General features: G+C 39.9%; 1 protein-coding gene across 1 annotated transcript in view; it reads right to left on the reverse strand.

Moving 5' to 3' along the window:
* The window catches only part of LOC124553987 (zinc finger protein 227-like), a 186,390-nt gene that overhangs the window by 99,965 nt on the left and 63,811 nt on the right, over positions 1–22,614 (reverse strand). The window contains exon 6 of the mRNA XM_047128011.1: positions 11,550–11,587. Coding sequence (XP_046983967.1) covers positions 11,550–11,587 — 38 coding nt within the window. The remainder of the gene's footprint in view (positions 1–11,549; positions 11,588–22,614) is intronic.

Below are 22,614 nucleotides of genomic sequence, written 5' to 3' on the forward strand. Positions count from 1 at the left end.
ATTCTGTTTCAATCAAAATATCAGCTACTGCAGGAGATTTTGCATGGAGTTAAGGTACTAACATACTAAACTGCCAGCAAAAGCAGTGATATTCCACCACCTGAAAACGTAAAACCAAACAGCATATTCATTTTGGCAACATCTCTGTGGAAAATCAGGACATCCGCCGACATTTCTGCTTAGCTCGCCACATGGAAGTGAATATAATTTATTTGAGTGAGACATACTTAAGCATACCAAAGCTGTTGGTCTGGGATACACCAACCTTGTAACAATCGAACAGGACAATCTGAATTTAAAGCATAGTTTCCAAGTACATGTAGGAACTGACATGGCACTCAATGAATTCGTTATATGCGAGGATTGCTGGTGTAACTCTCAGTATAGCTTGCTGGTTACAGATCAAACTACTAAACTGAATGAGAGCCAAAACTTCAAAATGATTCTTCAAAAAGGCAATGCACCAAAACGCACCTGTCAGTATATTGTACACTATGTACAAATTTACACATGTGTTGCACATTCATTCAGAGGATGCAAAGCACGTGCGTTCGACAAAAAAATGGAGGCAATCAACACTAAAGTAATGGAACTGAATGTCTTGTCAAGGAAGGTGCTATGAATAGTGAGGAGTTGATTGCTCAAATTCAGCAATATGACCTGTGGGTCAACGAGAAAATTGAAGGAGTCAATGTAAAACCAACGCATATGTGGAACAAGAATGTGATAGCTAAGGCACTTCACGCCCATCACCACCGACTGTCTCAGAATATACGTAAGTTGTAAACTGTCTCAAAAATGGATGAGTATGCAGCAGCATGTTGTCAAAGGAGTGTAATGTTAAAAACTGGGGTGTGGAAGACAATTTGACAGAAGTTACTTTCGTGAAAGTTAGGTCAACTGCAACGAGACCAGTGTCCCTCAGCAACATTTCAGCCAGTAACTGACAGGCTGAAAGAGCTGTCATGGACTATGGATGAAACCAGAAACAGGAGGAGGAGGAGTGCCGAGTTAAGAAAGAACATATGAGGTCATCAGGGCAAAACCATATTTGTTAGGTAAGCACTCAATATGTTTAAGCAAGAAGGCAATAAGAATTAGGAACAAGGAATCTGAAAGATTGCCTATGCTGTTACAGTTAATAATTTTGAAAATGTTGACTGTTAAAAATATACCCTGAAACTAGAAAAACACGTGGTCCAATATCACATATGACCAACGCATGTAAAACCCCAAAAGGATGAATGGAAGTCTCATAGAGCGACAAATACAGGATTTTAACTGAACCAGCATTAGCAGCTCCACGTAGTGCAGGTAAAATAGTCGAAGTTCAGCCTGAAACATTAAACAGTCTACATCTAGAATATATAAATTACGGTAACTAAATGGAATCATAGATCGATTACGACTGTTTACAGCTTTAGCTGGTGAAGAGATTGCAGATCACATGAAAAAAATATCGATCTTCCCTGGGCTACGAAAATTATGCATTGTCGAGTAAGTGTGGAGGGAGTTGTTCATGAGCTTTACAGACCTGCATGCAGAATATATCTGATAATACGAGGAATGGATTATCCATGGCAGACTGATCTCTTGGATATGCAAAACTACTTACAATCAAATAATGGAGTCAAGTACGTCTCGCAGTCACAGACATATTCCAATTTCGCTTGGGCCTTACCTTTGAATGTAAAGACAGGGAAGGAGGTTTGAGAGGTTTCTGAACAGTTGTTGCAGACAGGACTAAATCGACTGTCCATCAACCTTGAAGACAGATGATGGAAGTGAATTTTACGATAGACATTTCAAAGCAGAATTCGAATTAAGTGGGATAAACCACTACTCAACATTCTCATATTTGGAAACTAGTATTGCCAAATGGTTGAACTGGACCATCAAAAATGGAATGTGGAAGCAATTTAATCTTCAATGTATGTGCAAATGGCTGAACATACAGCCAAAAATCATCGACGAGTATAATCGCATTATTCACCACAGAATTAAGAGCAAACCTATTGAAGTCACAAAGGAATTACAGGAAAGCTTTGAACCCATTATGTTCCTCATAGAGCAGGTCATATGATGTCAAAGGAACAGGGCATTGATGAAATGGCTTAGCTTCTCATCAAAGCTCAACAGCTGAGTGAACACCCTCAATTTGCTATGTAATTCGAAAAGCAAAGCTGAAACCATGCAGTAGTGTGACATGAGTGCTACGAAACGTATCAACACAGTCGGAGGTGGTATTCTCGAGAATCTGCCATCAGAAGTGTATATCTCTGGACACAATTTCTGTGGAGCTGTAACAAAACTAAAATAGCATCTACCTTATGGTGATAAGGGCTTTAATGCATTGGACAATGTATACAAAGTGCACATCATTGCCTACACTACAGACAAAGATCACCGTATTGCAGAGCAAATATTCATTGATAAGGCTACACAGGTATGTCAAGGAACAGATATTCATGCAGCACAAGCTATTTCTGAATATGTGGTTGATAAGGCAATGTTTGCTCGAACTTAAATGGGGTACTGGACTAACCTTCAAGCATTACTGAATTCAGTTCACTGTATACTAAAGAAGAGGAAAAGCCTATGGGATATTTAAAAAATTGGTGAAAGCTGCAAACGGTGCCCTTCGGCAGAAAGAAGGAAGGAAATGATGTGGTAAAACGCCCACATTCCTACAAATATCAAAGACAGCTGGTGGAATAATTCTGTTTCTGATACCTGCATTTGCTGGGCTGTCAGATACTGGTTTCATTAGCTAGGAGAGCTGATATAATTCAAGCAGTACAGAACGCCCGAAAAAGCGAAAAGTAATTACAAGCAGCTGAAAGGCATAATATGACCATGGAGGCCATTGCTATAGGTAAAGGCCTATATTTACATGGCTTTGGTTGTACATAAAGGCCCACAGCAATGATACTGGAAACAAGGATTAATAACACAGATCTGGTTAACTCGTCAGCAAACTTAAAATCACGAGATTTTACAGCGTGTTTATAAAGGATACATTGCCTAAGACAATGTGGAAATCCAAGAAACATGGAACTGTCAATTTAGATGTTGTTTGGGGTATGGAGCTCTTGGTGATTTAAGGCCACCTGAAGAACTGTGTTGTCACTTCACCAATAGGAACCAGCTGATGTACAATGTTCGACGCTACCATGACTTCAGTTCATACCTCTGAGGATATTTCTGCATGATATTTTTCCTGAAAATTGCATAAAAACAAGCAGTATGCAAGTCTCCACGTCATTTGAATCTGCGATGAAATTATGTTCACTCTAATCCTAATTTGTTTAAATTGAAAGTAAACTACTTTCCTCCAATATATGTGCAGGGGGTAGCGATGTACAGCATTGACTGGCTGGAAACATACGAAAGCATAGCTAACGTCACTGAATTTATAATAAATTGCATCTAGAGAATTGGGAAGTTGTGTCAATGCCTCTTGGCACTTGCAACACTGACAATTCATATGTATACTTGAAACGTTTTGTTAAGGGATTTGAGGTATGAGGTGAAGGCAAACGTTAATATGTTTAAATCAAAGATAGAAACAAAACACATTGCGGACTTCAGTCACAAATATTTAATAGGATGGCTACTAGGTTTCTCAGAGGGACAAGTGATGGTGCATAATACTGATAAAATTTTTAAGTTATCAACTGGTGAACCGACTGCCAGTCAGTACAATTCGTGTAGAGTGTAATATTGTAATGAATTTTGTACCTCGACGACAGATTAGTCCATATTATTTAAGCGTTTTTTTCTATAGTGAGTCTTGCTTACAAAAGTGAAGAAAATGACGTCCACAATGAATATGGGCTGCTACATGAAGCCAAGGTGGCGAAGGGTTCACAACCATCAGGAATGTGGCAGGTACTGTGAAATTAAGCTGCAAAGCAGAAGCCAAAAGTGAACTCCACGAGGTAACTGAGATGAATGGCATGACCCATACTAGAAGATAAGGGAGTCATGGAATAAGAGGGAATAAGATGAGTGGTCAGGCGTCAAAGAGAAACGGCATGCCTATCCACTGAGGAGGACATCATGCCAGTATGACAAGTTGTTCAGCATATTCTGCATGGACTCTCAACCGGGCTCGCGTAAAAGCCACCAGTGGTGAAACATATTCCATGATCGTGGAGTGTGTTAAGACAGCAAATGATGAACAGAAGTGCAGAGGAATGAACTAAACACCCACAGTCTAGTTATGAATGGACATGGGATTTAAAAAAAAAAAATGGACGAGGGTGGTCTGATCCGCTCCCCTGGAAGTACCACTTATGAGATGTAGGACACTGAGGAACTGGGTACCATGTACAGCCAGGTAAGAATACATGGGAGGACCAAGTAAGTTTCCTATCAGATATTAGCAACAGGAATTTTCTAGTTTCAATGAATGGAAGAACGAAAGGTGCAAGATGTAAAGATGGTGTAAGAAACTCATTACGCAGCCAAATATTCATACAAAAGGTTTTGGCAGTGGAAAAGTGAAAGCCACTGTCCATGCTTCACGAGAAAAGAAGATAGGAACGACGCTGAAGACGCCACACATGGAGACACGTTTGTGTGGAACTGTAACAGAGTGTAAAATCCTTGGCGAAAAGGGAGCTGAGACGCCTGTTGGGTGATTCCATAATATGGTTGCTTGGGATAGCAAAGACAATGATACCCAGGACGAGCATTCAGGCAACCCGTTTTCGTGGATAAATGTGTGTGACAAGTCAAACCATATAAACCTTGAGACAACTTTGTCTTTCAAAACTTCCTCTAGTAAATGGGGCAGACAGCTTCTAAAGCCCCACATGTACGGACTACAGAGGATAACAGCCCTCTAGTAGATGTATCAGGACGATGGTTCAAAATGTGGAGAGCATATCTCCCCAAGCGAATCATATCGCTGCATGCCTCAGTCCACCAGGGCCCAAGACACACTACAGTAAACTTGAAGTAAACGGTATGGAACATTCTTCGGCGATAAGGATAACATTTGGAAGATACTTTACGTGGTCTTCACAGCTGTGTAAAGGTAGTGAGGGAGGGGTATAGCCTCCAGTCGGCCTTAGGATGTCAAAGTTAGCGTAAGGAGGGCTATGCGTGAAGTGTTCAGTGAATTCGAAAGTAAAATTCTATGTACCGATTTGACAGAAAACCCTAGGAAGTTCTGGTCTTACGTTAAATCAGTAAGTGTATCGAAAAAGCATATCCTGACACTCTGGGATGATGATGGCATTGAAACAGAGGATGACACACGTAAAGCTGAAATACTAAACACCTTTTTCCAAAGCTGTTTCACAGACGAAGACCGCACTGCAGTTCCTTCTCTAAATCCTCGCACGAACGAAAGTATAGCTGACATCGAAATAAGTGTCCAAGGAATAGAAAAGCAACTGAAATCACTCAACAGAGGAAAGTCCACTGGATCTGACAAGATACCAATTCGATTCTACACAGAGTAAATGAAAGAACGTGCCCCCTTCCAACAGCCCTGTACAGCAAGTCTCTAGAGGAACGGAAGGTTCCAAAGGATTGGAAAAGAGCACAGGTAGCCCCAGTTTTCAAGAAGGGTCGTCGAGCAGAAGCGCAAAACTATAGGCCTATATCTCTGACATCGATCTCTTGTAGAATTTTAGAACATGTTTTTTGCTCGTGTATCATGTCATTTCTGGAAACCCAGAATCTACTCAGTAGGAATCAACATGGATTCCGGAAACAGCGATCGTGTGAGACCCAACTCGCTTTATTTGTTCATGAGACCCAGAAAATATTAGATACAGGCTCCCAGGTAGATGCTACTTTTCTTGACTTCTGGACGGCGTTCAATACAGTTCCGCACTGTCACCTGATAAACAAAGTAAGAGCCTACGGAATATCAGACCAGGTGTGTGGCTGGATTGAAGAGTTTTTAGCAAACAGAACACAGCATGTTGTTCTCAATGGAAAGACGTCTACAGACAAAGTAGCCTCTGGCGTGCCACAGGGGAGTGTTATGGGACCATTGCTTTTCACAATATATATAAATGACCTAGTAGTGTCTGAAGTTCCATGCAGATGATGCTGTAGTATACAGAGAAGTTGCAGCATTAGAAAATTGCAGCGAAATGCAGGAAGATCTGCAGCAGATAGGCACATGGTGCAGGGAGTGGCAACTGACCTCTAATATTGACACACATAATGTATTGCGAATACATAGAAAGAAGGATCCTTTATTGTATGATTATATGATGGCGGAACAAACACTGGTAGCAGTTACTTCTGTACAATGTCTGGGAGTATGTGTACGGAACGATCTGAAGTGGAATGATCATATAAAATTAATTGTTGGTAAGGCGGGTTCCAGGTTGAGATTCATTGGGAGAGTCCTTAGAAAATGTAGTCCATCAACAAAGGAGGTGGCTTACAAAACACTCGTTCGACCTATACTCGAGTATTGCTCATCAGTGTGGGATCCGTACCAGGTCAGGTTGACAGAGGAGATAGAGAACATACAAAGAAGAGCGGCGCGTTTCATTACAGGGTTATTTGGTAAGCATGATAGCGTTACGGAGATGTTTAGCAAAATCAAGTGGCAGACTCTGCAAGAGAGGCGCTCTGCATCACGGTGTAGCTTGCTGTCCAGGTTTCGAGAGGGTGGGTTTCTGGATGAGGTATCGAATATATTATTGCTTCCCCCTACTTATACCTCCCAAGGAGATCACGAATGTAAAATTAGAGAGATTCGAGCGCGCACGGAGGCTTTCCGGCAGTCCTTCCTGCGAACGATACGTGACTGGAACAGGAAAGGGAGGTAATGACAGTGGCACGTAAAGTGCCCACTGCCACACACCGTTGGGTGGCTTTCGGAGTATAATGTAGATGTAGAAATTTGCCAATTGGATTTGCACTCAGGTGGGGTAGGAGTCGGCGCATGGATGCACACAGGAAGTGATCACTTGAATACGTGTCAGAGGGAATGGGTCATTCCAGGTTGATACAGCGCGCGCCGCTATCATGTGATCTTGTTTTGAGCGCGCGCTATAATCGATTATAGTTCGCTGTTCTAGTGCGGGTGGGGCTCCGGTGGTGATTTGCTATTACGTCGCTGGCGTGTGTTTGTGGTGGCTGGCGGAAAGTGAGAGGGTAGTTGGTTTCTGCATATTGCACGGAACATGAAGTTCGCTCTGCCTGACCTGCTGGTGACTAGCGCTAAGGTGGTTGTACCTCGCAATATGAGCAGAGTGGTCTGGGGCGGATCAACTCGCCGCTGTGCTGGCCATGCGGTGGTGATTAATTGGGCCGGTGTACTTGTTCTGCCTGCCTGTCCGATGTGGAGGTCTGGTGGGGTCCTGTGATACTCTGGCCTGGAGACAACCAGTTGCTAAATTTTGGAGTCGTATGCCAGGTTAGGGTGTGAGCTCGGTTGGCTCGTCAGATTTTCCGCTGGAAGCTCCAGCTGCGGTTTCTGAACTTCATTCTGATGTGGGACGGCGTTATTGGAAGTTTATGCTGTGTGTGTGTGTGTGTGTGTGTGTGTGTGTGTGTGGCACATTACGATATTCATTGGTATTAATTTATTTGCTCAACTGGAGTACCTTTTGTTTATACCGCTGAGTGGGTCGTTACCCACGCGGTCTGCTCAGCGTAACCTTTGGTGGTGCCTGTATGTTCCTTTTTGAAGGAATTCATGTAGGTGGATCCTGTTACCTGCCCGGAGTTGCGTTCATGTATGGTATATTTGGCATTTGACATGTTAGGTAAAGTCTGCCTAAGGAAGGCGGTTTTGGACAGTATACGCATAGTGAATTACTTCTGCTTAGTATATATGGTCTTCTGGGACAACACGATCTCGTCAATTTGGTTTGTGTCACAGCATTTAGTGGTATGTTCCGTATTTTTATCTTACTGTGTTATTATTAACTTGGTGGAATAGTCACGTTTGGTATTGTTAAGGCACTTCTCAGACTGTGGTTTGACTATTCATGTGTGCTTGGCTTTTATTGTTTTGTTTATTAAGATTTATGTGTGTTGGCTTCTGGCACCTGTTAAGAGCGCCTGAGTTAACGGCGCTGTGGTTATCATGTGCTTTCGGGATGTTATATTGTTATTTCATTTTTGAATTTTATCTTGTGTTGATATTATCTATCGTGTGTTACAGAACATAACCAAGGTGCGTAAGTGATGGGCAGTTGTGGGAGGCATGTCGGGGAGCTCTCAGCATTTATTTCGGGGACCGTTTCTAGTGGGAAGGCTCTGAAGTGTGAGAGCTCGGTCGTCTGTGCTTGTGTTGGGAGTTGCCCTTGCCCTTTGGTTGTATCAAATTATTATTTTGTTATTATATTTATTGGTTGTGTGTTGCGCTTCTTTTATTTTATGGTGCCAAGTGCCATTATCTTTCTCAAAGTTCTTTTATATAAATGATTTTAAATTGTAATGCCAAGTTAACTTACTATTCGATCTTGGTCTGTGGTGTAAAATCTTTTAAAGCACCATTGTAATTTGTTCTTGCAGAATAAATTTCTCTTATTTTATGGTGCCAAGTTGCCATTATTATTAATGTTTTTTACTTTATTGCTGCTCTTAATGTTTTCCGTATTTATGGTGCCAACTGTCATCATTCTTAAAGGTTTTTGTAAATGATCTTAAGTTGTATTGCCAAGTTAACTTATTTTTGGATTTTGTCTCTTGGCTAAACTCTAAAAGCTGTTTGGGGATTATTGGGTGGAAATCCTTGGATAGTTGTCCTATAAGAACACACATTCCAAAGATGACAGGCGAGCTGGACAGTGCAGAACGAGAAGTCCAAATGGTAAGAAATGTGCATGGAATCTGAAAGGAACGTGGGTGCTCTAGTGGCAAGAGATGATTCAGAAGGTCAGCTAAGAGGGAACCTCTTGGACAGGTTCTCGAAGAGCCCCAAAGCAGATGGTAGGCAGTGAAGTAGCCAAGCAGCAAAAAGGAGTGAGGGAGCTGACCAATGAGCTAGGGTAAGTCCGACTTGGTAACAGCAAATGATGGAGAGGTGTGGATGTTGCAAAGAGAAAAGGTGAAATGAGGAAGGGCAATGCTGACTGCAACAGCTAGCAGTAGCATGTTAAATGAGATGGATGGCCAGCATGGCTCCCACATGAGGTGGAATGCTGTCCTTGGAGGTAAAGGTCACAGAGGACCAGAAAGAAACATGAAACGTCAAATGGGTTGTGAGGATAATTTTTTTTCTTGGAAGCAGAAAACAAGCGGACACTGCAATTCCAAGAGCAGCTGTAATCCCTCCTGGGATCTAACGCCATGAATTTTCCATTGGAGAAGTCATAATGGGGATTGGGGAAGAGAGAACAAATGAAGATTAGTCACCTTGGTGGCTGCTGAGTGCAAGCCTTCAAAAATCCACTGTTACAGGGGGAAGAGGCTGAAGAATCCTATTCCATGAGATCTACAAACATATTGGCACTCTCCCTGGGTCAGTCTGAATTCCACGGCAGAAAATCAGTAGGCAGTGGGCACCAGCAAAATGGAGGTCAGCCAGGTAAGGGTACATATGCCAACACCACTGAAGTGGATCTCCAAGTCAGGGAAGGAGAAGACCATTTGTTTTTGTTAGAGTTCTTAGAACTTTCTAGTTGACGGATGAAGAGTATGTTTTTAGCTGTAGAAAGTCTTTGCAGGAGTATTGCTTTTGTCCTTTCAGCCTGATAGTTGTGTAGCACGTGATTCCGCCACCAAATGTAAAGATCTGATTGCTTGTTGCGTAGCTGTAGTAGGAGACAGGGATGCTATTGTGACCTGTGTGATTTCACTACTGCAACACTGACTTGAAGTTGGAAGTCTTGGTGGGCATATCCTCCGTTATGCATGGAATAGCAAAAATGGTACTGTAAATGCCAGATGGAAAATGCACGGATTTTGACTAGCTAACAATTTCAAGTGACAGGGTGGGGTTTAATGGCCTTCAATCACATCTCCTGGATGCTTGCTCATTAAGACACTTGGGACATTCACGGGATTACAATTGATACAGCAGGTAGGAGGCGAACCGCTGCCCTCGTGTGCATCTCCGCCAAAAGTAACACACTTGGCCATGTTTTGATTGGATACACATTTTATTATAATGTTGACACTTGTACGACCGCATCTGGTTTGGAATGTATAGTTGGACTGTGATTACTTCACAGCCTCCCTTAATCTTTGAGGCAAAAACTACTCGAGCAAATGGTAGAAAATGAGTGCATGTGGGTCCACAGCTCATGGTCGTGCAGTAGCATTCTCGCTTCCCGCGCCCGGGTTCGATTCCCGGCGGGGTCAGGGATTTTCTCTGCCTCGTGATGACTGGGTGTTGTGTGCTGCCCTTAGGTTAGTTAGGTTTAAGTAGTTCTAAGTTCTAGGGGACTGATGACCATAGATGTTAAGTCCCATAGTGCTCAGAGACATTTGAACTATTTTTTTTTTTTTTTTTTTTTTTTTTTTTGTGCATGTGGGCATTAAGTTTGCATCCATCTTTATCATAAATGAGAAAAATTTCACAGAGTCTCCAACTGCAACACCTTCCAGAATAAGGCATGCATTAACAGTAGCAAAGAAATGACCCTCTTCAGTATGTGACACCATGAGGAACCAAGGTGCATTTGGGAGGGCCTTCAAATCTATAGCCTCATTTTGTTTATGTTTATGTTTAGTAGACACACGCTAAGATGGTGATTGATACATTGCAAAAGAATCCCCCATAATTTCCATCTCCAATGGCATGCTCTTTCCAACTGGGAACCCCCTCAGAGGGGGATTCACCCACCGTAAATGATTGTTTGCACCTCAGGTCACACCCCCCAAACTCCTGACAGAGGGACCAATTGGCATTTGGGAAGGTAACAGCTCAGTCACTCACCCTTCTGGGCCTGATCTGTATCAGAGGGTACATGAGAACCCTACCCGTTGACCTGGAGCTGCCAATTATGCATTACCTTGTCACCTGTAATGTGTCTAACGAATGGGACAGCCTTCAGAAACACACCAGGACGAAGGAGAAACAAAGAGAATGAGGATTCAACAGTTAAGTCTTCACAGCCTTACTGAAAGTGGCACCAGCTACTTATGTTTCTTCTTGATGGTGGTCTGTAAACCACTAAAAGCTTGTGCATTACCTGAGCACCACTGTGGCACCGAATTGAGAGAGGTGTTCAACACTGTATTCATTAATCTGAAAGGCTGCGAATCAGCTCCAATTTTTGGATATATAGCCATTCACCCTTTCTTCTAACTTGTTCTACTGCAGTATGATATTAGCTTGTGCCCATGAAGATGAATCTGTTGAATGTAAGTGATTTCATGTGACATTCTGCATTAAACACAATACAGCTGCTGATATGCCACCTGAACTTTTATTTTCCTGTATGGGTATCAGACATTTGCTCTATTTATCTAGGAATAGTCACATAACAGTTGTTGCAAAGAATAGTATCAATGAATCATTACAGTAGTGCATTTTATAACTGAAGTACTCTCACAATTAATAAACAAAAATTTATATTTCTGAAAAAGTTCTGCAGTGAATTATGAAAACTTACCTTGCACTATCAGATGCACATCTTGTTGAGGTTTCCACCTGAAATATTTGAAGAAATGGCCAGTGATTTACAAGTGATGAGACAGTAAATACATAGAATTCTATTAACGCACACCAACATGTGATTGGTCCACAAAATGCTGTAAGTTAAGTTTGAAAATATCATTAAAGAGGACATGATAAACTGTTGCAGTTAATGAAACAGAATGTTAGTAAGAATTCATTCTCCATTTTCTCACTGTCTTCAGTACTGTAAATAACTACACAAGCCAGTAATTTGGTTGTAGCCATACTTCCTACTAGACATTTCACAAAGGAAAGTGACCAATAACATCTTTAATCTGTTACGCACTTACACTTTGCGTAAAGTTTTCTTTCACTTTTTTCCTGTTATGAAAACTGCCATGCACTGACAGATGAATCCATCATCGTAAGTGACACATTTGGACCTTTGTGCTCTGGGCAGCCCAGACCAACTTGCAGAGGTGAGGAGTGACTCCTAAACCCAACCGTAAGTTCACACCTAGAACTACATACAGGCTTGGACCATTAAATATACAAACATTAATAAATATTGGCAAACTCAAAATAGTTTCACACATTGTAAATGGACAAGTTGAAATTGGCATTACAAAATATCACATTCACAGATGAAGAAATACCACAATCAGAGAACTGTAGATTCTTCACAGAGAACACAGGGAAGAAATTCGCGAAACTACTACAGAACTAGGCTCTGCATTCATAAATGGCAATTATGTTGCAAACGGTGCCAAATTTTTTGGGAGGACAAAGGTTCAATCCCACACCCGACCATCCGGATTTAGCTTTTCCATGATTTCCCTAAATCACTCCAGGCAAATGCCGGGATGGTTCCTTTGAAAGGGCATGGCCGACTTCCTTCCCCATCCTTTCCTAATCTGATTAGACCAATGACCTCGCTGTTTTGCCTCTTCCCCCAAACAATACAAAATCCAAATTTTCCATTACCTCCAGAAGTCTCTCTCCCTGCAATAATTCAATATTTAGGTGAGAGGTACACAATAATTAATGCACATGCACCAATAGATCAGGATAACAATGCAGAAGGTAAAACAATCCTCAGAACAATGTTGAGAAGCATCTGATGAAGTTCCAGAGGAAAACATACAGATTTTATTTAACTTTTATCCTCATACTGGCACAGAATCGAGATGAGAACATTATCTGCCCAAACTGCTATTAAATGAATTTATTCACAACTGGAATTTTGACTGTTATGCCATTCTCAAGTGACAGCTTACTATGAACTAAGTCAGTGTTATTAAATGTCATGCCTAGTGCTTGGGAGTATGACATGACTTTGATAGAAATTAGTACATGAAGTACTACCAATTTCTAGGCATACAGATTACAAAGACTCCCATCTTGTAAAGAAAATGGAATTTGTAAACATGGTTAACACAAGGAAAGTATTACCTCAAAAGGAATTATAAAGGATTCAGACATCACACTGAGCTACCACTTGAGAATTGTACAACTGCCAAATTAATTTTGAATAAGTACATTCCATATCAGCCCTGGTAGAAAATGTTTACATTTATGAATGTCTGCCTGACTAGATGTAAGAAAAAAGGAAAACTGCTAAGAAAAAGACATTTAGCATACACCACTAAAAAGATACAAGGACAACAATAATATGATTTGAGAATATCAGACAGCTTGTGTGCCAGTAACAAAGCACAATTCCGAAAAGATGATGAATTCCAGAGTCAGACATAGATATCTGTTGAAATTGACCATTACCACTGAATAATAAAAGTAAGATTCCTGGCCTAGAATAACTCATAACCATGTTCACATAAGATTCAATGAAATTCCATGAAAAGTTCAAGGAGACAACAGCAGAATTCTAAAATACAAGATATATCAGAGATGGCTTAGGACAGGATGGTCCTGTGAAGGCCAAATTGATAGAGGACTAAAGGAGCAAAATACTATTGGAATACATCTGTAACATTTTAGAAGGCTTATGACTATAAAGCAAGACTGCTTTATTTCAAAATTCTTAAAGAATCTGAAATACAGAAGACAACACGGGTCTTCTTAAAAGAACTACAGCCTCATTTGAGATAAGAACAGACTTTAGCCAAGGCAATGTACTAACTCCATTCTTCTTTCAGACTATACTAGAAAAGTGAATATTGAACAGATGGAGCTGTTCTCAGAATCTACTACCAGAAGTTGAATACTACTTGGTTAGAAAATTGATAATTTCAAAATTGTTTGTTCAACTTTTGTAGATAATTTAGCAATGCTGACAATGTAGAGAAACCACAGAACAGAGAGAAAGAAAAACAGTGGGAAAAGCATGACTAGTCGTCTCCTCTGATAAGCAGCAGTGAAGCAGTAATGGGTAACTACAGGACTGCAACATCCCTATCAAATACTAAGTGTGAGAGGGTCAGGAGAAGACAAATTTAAGGATCTATGAGAAGTCATGTAGCCAAATGGTGGGGAAAATGGAACCACAAGAGGAAGACTATAAAAGATGGACTCTGCATTTCAGTTAACAGAAGATGTTTATAGTAAAAATTCATTCTCCAAAATTGCAGAACCTCCAACTTGCAAGGTAGTCATTTGGCCAAAATACACATCTGTATCACAAATACTAATTTTAGAATCAACAAAAGATAGTGAAAATTACGAAAAAGAAAAGATATTAGGAAACAGAATACCACCACAAACATTTAAATTCAGAAACAATACAGAAGTATAGATAAATATGTAGGAAAATAACTGGAGACAAAATTTAGCATACAAGGTTAATGAGTCTTAGCATACTGAAAAGAAAAACTCTGTAGCAGTACTAAAACCATTACAAAATCTCAATGCCTTACAAGAGTGCACAAAGACCTACAAGAAACTTGTATAAATTAGCAAGATATTTAAAACCAAACCAAATACAGAAACAGGATTGAGTTGGTAAATTCTCCACAGCATAACAGTTCCAAAAAGACAAGACAGAAACTGAATGTCAGGTGCGTGGAAAGAAAAATGTGTACAGAAGAAGAAGTAGCATAAATAAATGTAAAACCTTAGCTGGCCTGTAACTGATCAGAAAAAAAAAATTGTTCCATATTTGTAGTACCTTCTCAGTAAAGCATAGCAATCGTATATGTACTGCAAACAAGTTGCAGCAACCAGCTCAAAGAGTCTCTGCAAATATGCAGATAACAGTATTTGGAGTGTTTTGTTAGGCTACAGCAGTGATCAGAAATATTTTGCAGTGGTGTTGTTATGCTGTCAGTACTGCTTGCATGCAGTCAAAAAAGAGCAATGCATTCAAATGTCACTCCATCAAGAGCTGCACACTGCTGTGGTTACATACCTAGTGAACAAATACGATCATACAATAACAATGTACGTATGTATTCCTTTAGCTCGAAAGTTTGTAACTTGCCTTGATGGTATGGTATCCAGTAACTACTATGACTGAGATATTCACTCAGTGATTGTTTACTTGCAGAGAACTAGAAGTATAGCAAAACAGAACACTCGCTTGATGTGAGACAAGCTGTTTTGCATGTCTTCAAGATTGGGAGTACTTCTAGGGACTATGGCATATTACAACCACAAACAAGTGTGCACAGTCAATAGCAAAAAACATGAAACAACAGCAACCAATAAGCCAAGGTCAGGTCATCCCTGAAGAGAGAGGAGGAAGGACAGAATGATTTGTACGCAATCAGCTGGTGTTCCAAGAGAAACATCTCAACAAAACTTGTGAATCCCTATAACATGTTCGTTGCACTGGTGCATGTCTTCTGCCAATTGAATCCAATGTTACTAGATAGAAATAGATTTCCTGCAGCATTGAATATATGGCCATTTTTAAGGCAACCGGGAATTTTGACTGGAACACTGGACTTGTTATATTAAATTTGAGTGTAACACACCTCAATTTTGGAGGCAGTTTTTTGAAGAAACAAATCAATTTTATAAACTGCAATATATGGTATCAAGTCTTTGTAAGCACCACTGGAAATTAATTTGAACAAACAATGAAGGTAACTGAAAATCTGTCATGCATTCAAACTTTCAAATATTATACGTGAGATAGTAATGCGAATCTACCATCAAATGCACAGGATTGATTGACACTGAACATTTCCCATTTAACATTGAAACATGAAAATCTATACATTTAATATTTTGCTCTGGTGAACTACGTTCCTTCTAAGTCAAGAGAAATGCCCTTAACCTACTATCCACTGGGGTTACTTTCCTGTGAGAAAAGGCCGACAACTGTGAGGCAGTATTTAAATTCACATTCATGTAACTTTTGCACTTGAATCTTTAAGCAATTTTAGGACTTTCCCAAGGTCAGTGCTATGATGGCAAGTAGAATTTTTGTCACACATTTAAACATAATCATAAACTCATTGACAAACAAAAGATGAATGCAGCCAAAATTAGTGAGGGACAGCAATAAACAAAGGATGCAACAAATCAAATATTTTAACTCTGCTGACTGATCTCTCAAAAAATCAGATGCATAGCCAACTGCTAATTTGACACTTTCAAGCTATAAAATATTATTCACAAATATTATATAGAAAAACACTAAAATTGAATTCAACAGTACTATTTCAAACTGTGCAGCCCAACTTCAGGAGTTAAATAGAGCCCTGTATAGTTTTTCATTAATTAATTTTATAAACACTGATTACAATAATGCTAAATAGTACTACATGTAAGCCAAAACTGCCACAAGCATAAACAACACATCAAACTGTACAGTGAATACATAGTTTGACTGGAACTCAACTGGCTCCAGGCTATCTACAATTTGATTAGAACTACTCAATTAATTTGACCAGAGCTAAATGTACTCCACAATTCCATACACCAAAAGACAGCATATTTTACACTACACCCTTATCATTATCAAATGTGTATTAGATATGTTTTTGACAAATTAACTATTATGCAGTGTGATCAAGATGTGTCAAGTTCAATTGGTTGTAATTCAAACTTGGTAAGTGCTACTTAGTAACCTAAAGCACCATGTAAATGAGCAGGAAATTACAATCTTACCTGATATGACACGTTTGTTTGTATAGAAATATTTCCTTGTATTTAATTACTGTAACAGTTGCATATGATGGCAATTTATCATGATTTCACTGATAATTAATGTAATATTTATCTCAGAATGTTTCTTAAGGTTCTAAAGTGACCAGCATGGGAAGGTGCTTATCTCAAGCCAGGCTTCACAAAATCCTCACCAGAGTACCAACTAATCCAGGAGGTTAATTGAGGAAGGACGATGGGGAAAATACAGAGACAGCACATGAGACACTGGAACTGCTCCTCAAAACTCATTTTCCTCAATATGCTCTGGCGGATAACATAGAGCAGAATGCGACCCCTGAAAGACAATGGTTCTCAGGCACTCAAAGAGAGGACTGGGAATCAGCCAAGGAGTGTGTCAATTTCAGTAAAATCCAATGGGCGGTGGCAACATTCTAATTGGTCAAGTCACCTGGTCCAGATGGAATCTTTCCAGCTCTCTTAAAACAAATAGGAGACAATCTTATGAGAGTCCTCTGCTCGTTATTCCGGGTTAGCCTAGCAGTGGGAGTCATTCCCAATGCCTGGAGGGCAGTGAAGGTTGTCTTTATTCCAAAGCCAGGGAGAATTGATCATACGAAGGCCAAGGATATGAGACCAATCAGTCGAGTTAATGTACATGCTGGGGAGAGGAGGCTAACTAGGGCTCCTCTACATTCAAAGTAACACACATAACCAGGTAAATCAAGTGAGACAGCTCTCCAACTATTTGTTGGGAGGGTGGAGAAAGCACTTTCCTTTCAAGGAACAGCCCTCTGCATCTTCCTGGGCGTCAAGGGGGCTTTTAGTAACACAACCTTTGATTCCATGGTTAGGTCAACAGAGGTGCATTACCTAGTGACCACTATATGTAGGTGGACTAGGGCCATGCTTAGTGGAAGGAGGGTAGAGGCCACATGATGAATGAAAAACAGTAATTAACACCACTAGAGGTTGTCCACAAGGAGTTTTGTCCACTTTATTGTGGAATCTACTGGAGAACGAACTCATTGAGGAACTAAAGCTTTTGCCACGGATACGCAGATGACCTTGTCATAGTAATACCTGGCAAATTTGCTGACAAGGTTAGGAATATGGCACAACGTGCACTGGACATTGTGCAAGACTGGTACATTACATAGGACCTAAACTTTAATCCTAACAAGACTGTTGTGGTACCAATCACGAAGAAGGACATCTAAAGCTTTTTGATGAAACTCTATCTGTGAAGGGGATAGTGAAATATCTAGAGATAATCTTAGATGAGAAACTAACATGGACCCTTCACATTAAGAGCATCTGCTCCAAGGCGAATTATACTCTGGTGAGTACCAGAAGGCCTTGTGGCAAAAACTGGGGCCTAAGATCCTGATGTATGCACTGGACACACACAACAGTGGTTAGACTTAGGATCTCCTATGGGGCCATAGTGTCATGGAACAATGTACAACAGCAGGCTGCAGCTAAGGAGCTTGCTAAGGTGCACAATCTGGCCTGCTTTGCCACAACAGGCAGAATTAGTAGCACACCAACCACTGGGATGTAAGTCATGCTGGACATGCCTCCACTACATCTTTGGGTTAAGATGAAGGCAGCAGCTGGTGCATACACACTCAAAACTGGTAAAAACTGGATCACATTGGATATCCAGACTCACACACTAAAATATAGGAATGGCTTGTGAAATGCCGCCTGACTATATAACAACTCCCAACTGCTTCAACAAGCCTTACAATACAATAATTGGAAGCAAGGAGCAGTGGGAAAACAGTTTGACACCATGCAGAGGACACTGTCTGGTTTACTGATGGGTCAAAATCAGACCAAGGCGCTGGGGGCGGGGTGTACAGGGTTCAGCCAAAACTGGAGGGCATCATCTCTCTAGGAAAACTGGCCTTGGTATTCCAATCTGAAATTACTGCAATCAAGGCGTGTGTGGAGGAGAATATATATAGGTGCTACAAGGACCATAGCATCTACATCTATTCAGACAGCAAGGTAGCCCTCAAATTATTGGGAGCTCCTGCAGCACAATACATTATTATTGCAGAATGTCACAGGGCTTTGGTGGAGTTAGCGGATTCAATAGCAGAAACTCAATATGGGTCCTTGGTCACTCAGGGATCAGTGACAATAAAGAAGCTGACAGGTTGGCCAGGATGGAGGCAAAGACTCCATTCAGTGGACCGGTACCTGTTCTGATAATCACCAATGCTATGATCAAACGAACTATGGAACTGGCTTAGAAGAAGCACATAGAATACTAGACCAAGGTCTATAAGCAAAAACATGGTAAGGTAACGATGCCAAAGTTGTGCTTTAAAAGGTGCTCTGTAACCCTGGGCTCGAAGAGGAAAGAGATTAAACTCATGTTTGGACTGATGACCAGTCATGGGAATTTAAAAAAAAAACACCTACATACAATGGGTATAATGGAAGAAGATCATAAATGTAGCATCTGTGATGAGAGTGAAGAAACTGCATCACACCTAATCTTCCAATGCATGACATTGGAGAGCAGAGAGACAGAATTTTCAGTGCAACTAGAAGTGAAGAAATTGTGTCTAACAAATAATGGGCAGAGAGACTCCTTGCACTATCTAAGGGCACTAGTTGGCTTTACTAGATACACAGCGAGCAATACTGCACAATAAACTGTTTCAGTGCCAGGTTAGACCAAAGCTGTCTTAGCTTCTCTGCCAAAATCAAATTAAATCCATCATCCTTAGTGGATTTGTGTTCAGGTATTTTTGACAAATTAACTATTATGCAGCGTGATCAAGATGGGTCCAGTTCAACTGGTTGTACTTTGAATTTGGTATGTGCTACATAGTACCTTAAAGCACTATGTAAATGAGCAGGAAATTATGATCTCATCTGATATGACAAACTCGTTTCTATAGTAATATTTCCTTGTATTGACTTATTTTAACAGTTGCATATGATGGCTGTTTATCATGTTTTCACTGATATTTAATGTTAATATTTATCTTAGAATGTTTGGTAAGCTTCCAAAGTGACTGATTGGGAGGTGTTTATTTCAAGTTGATTAGTTTCAATAAGAACAATATACTTTCAATCACTTATTTTAATTAAGTTTTGTAAGATGTTTTGAAAATGACTAGCATGGTATGGTTTCTTGAGGTTTTAAATAAACAGTGCTGCTGTGCCTCATAGTCTTTGGTAATGTATGTGTGTTTCTCATATAGTCTGGGCCGGTGAACTGTTACTGTTAAGTCTGCATAGGTTTTGACAGTATTTGAACCGAAGTCTCTGGGCAGCCAACCAGTTGTGTCATTTCAGCTCTCTAAAATTGTATGGATGATAAGATTTTGAGCAATAAATGAGGAATTTGGCATTTTCTCGTTGTATGTTTTTGTGACTGACGAACTTTCACTTTGTGCAACTGATAGTTCTGTTTTGTACTGAACTTTGATTGACAGTGACACAGCATCACTGATGATTAACACCCAGCTGGACTTAGTTCCGATTTCACATTAGCTTATGTAACTGGGGAATCTGTCAAATATTCACAATTATTCACATAATTGAACTGCATTATCTTCAATCTGAAGTGTTCACCCTTGCTATGTGATCCTATATAATTCAATTTAATGATTTTAAGGATGGCCATTTCTATTTTTGTGTCTTACGTTGACAGTACACCATTCAACTTAACTTTGTCACTGTGTTTACATTTCCTTATTTAGTTGTCACTGCATTTAAATTCGTTTAAACAACTTGTTCAAGTATACATTAACTATTACAATATATGCCTAACTTCATACTTTTAGATGTTGCTTGACTGACAGGCAGCTGGTGGTTTTAACAGGGTAGATACTCAGTGGTAGATGGCCTTGACCCATGCATGGGACTGTAGACAGACATTCTGAAATCAGCTCTGTTCACTACCCTGAAACTCGGTACATCATAGGACCAATTTCAAAGCATTAACATTACACATCTTGATTGAATTTTCACAGTAAGCAATCAGCACACAGTGTCAGTAGCTGGACTGAAATCACTATCAGTTGCCCTATTGGCATACAAACTGAAGATAACAGACACAAGGCCAAATATTCAATTTTCTCTTTCAAATCTATTTCATTGTGGAATATCATAATGGAGTTCCTCCTTTCAGTACCGGCATAAACATCATAATGACAGATTCTGAGATGATCAATTTTTGTTTATTTTATACTGTGTACTCACTTAATAGAGAAAAGGCACCTGGGCAATATGAGATGGCTGCACAATACCACTCATATTACACTAAACTTGTTCCTTCTCTAACAGCAGCATATCAAACATCTCTGAGCCCCTGGAAGTTTCCTAGTGGCTGGAAGAAGGTACCAATCAATCATATTCTCAATTAGTGTCACCTGATAGATGCACATAATCATAGCAAAATGAAGCATGTGCATGAATAACGCTGTATGGTATATTTCCAAGTTTTTAGGAAATCGACAAAAACCGTTAATAAAAATGTAATAGCAGATATTTATTGTTTGCAGATGCAGACTGTTGAAAATCGTGCTTTTTAAAATTGCACTAAGGATAGATTTTAGAAAATACATAACTATTAAAATGGAAAAACAGTGTATAGCAACTGATATACAGCATTGCTGTATACCACCCTCTACCAGAACTATAAGGTTGCCTAGAGTCTCAAAGTTTTAAATAAAAAAATTATATCAAGATACAAACTAATATTTATAGTAAACTGATTGCTTTGGTCTTAAATAAGTAATAGAACATGAGTTTGTTATGAAGTTGAGCCCAAAGCTGGCACATTACACTCAGTTGGCACACTGAATGTTTTCATAAAATGCCTGGATTTTGATTCCCCGTATTTCGTCACATCCAATAGATTGCCTTTCTTCTCCTTACAAGTTTCAGTACCCCATTGTAGAGCAACCAAAAGCCAAAATGCAACAGAATTTCTTTTACTTCATGTTCAAAAACATGTTTCAGAATACAATGTCTTTCACATGGATGAAATTGCTTATGCCTTGAGGATCATCACTGCATCGCTTCAACCAGAGCACAGCAGTAATTTTCAAAGTAGGTGGCATTTTGAGAACCAGCTCAACAGATCCAATTCCCTTGTCTTCCATCATCTCCTGTATGGTCAACTTCGACGGTTCTACAGTGACCTAAGCAATGGCATGCTTCCATTCTAAAGGAGCCATAACTTTTGACACTTTCTTTCCTCAATCACTGCAAAGTTCCTGTCACAAGGCAGGAAACTATCACTCTAACATAAAAACTTTTTATGTATTTCTACACAGTACTTGCAGTTGACCAGATAGAAATAAAGTGCTAAAATTCTCCAGTTATCGTTCTGCCCAACATGGTGGTCAGACCATATAATTAGTTTGTGTCCCATACCTCTTTCAAGCATCACAAATTTAATCAGACAGGAAACTATTTTGGCTGAACCACACCTTGCACCAGATCCATCCCCTAAATTTACCGTGTGAGTTAAGTACCAAAGTCACGAGCCATGAAATTATACGACGGCAACTGTCTCTGGCAGAATACCATGGAATGTGCCAATTTATGACAAAGTACAACGTGTTGTACGTCCAGCATGTAACATATATATTGTTCCTTTGTAGTCATTTCTGTGTTATTTTTTAGCAGTTTGTATGCTCAGTCTGCTTTTGCATGACAACTGACTAAGTTCTATGTTGTGAATTTGTATCTCATCTGAAGCTCTGATCATAAAGAATCATTAATTTCTGCACAGATTGAGATTGTGGTACAGACATTCTTTCGAAGATTTATTCTTACTTCGAGAAACTCAAACTGAGTTCTTGAATCAGGGACCTGTCATCATTTGATATGACATGTGGCCTACACAAATATTTTCCTCAACCATCTTCAGGAGTGGTCACTCCACTTTCCAGTTGAAGAGAGAGTTTTCATTGCTGGGTGATGCAAAATATGTCAAGCAATGTTTTTTGACA

The sequence above is a fragment of the Schistocerca americana genome, chromosome 11 (assembly GCF_021461395.2).
Source record: "Schistocerca americana isolate TAMUIC-IGC-003095 chromosome 11, iqSchAmer2.1, whole genome shotgun sequence".
In the NCBI taxonomy this organism is placed as follows: domain Eukaryota; kingdom Metazoa; phylum Arthropoda; class Insecta; order Orthoptera; family Acrididae; genus Schistocerca; species Schistocerca americana.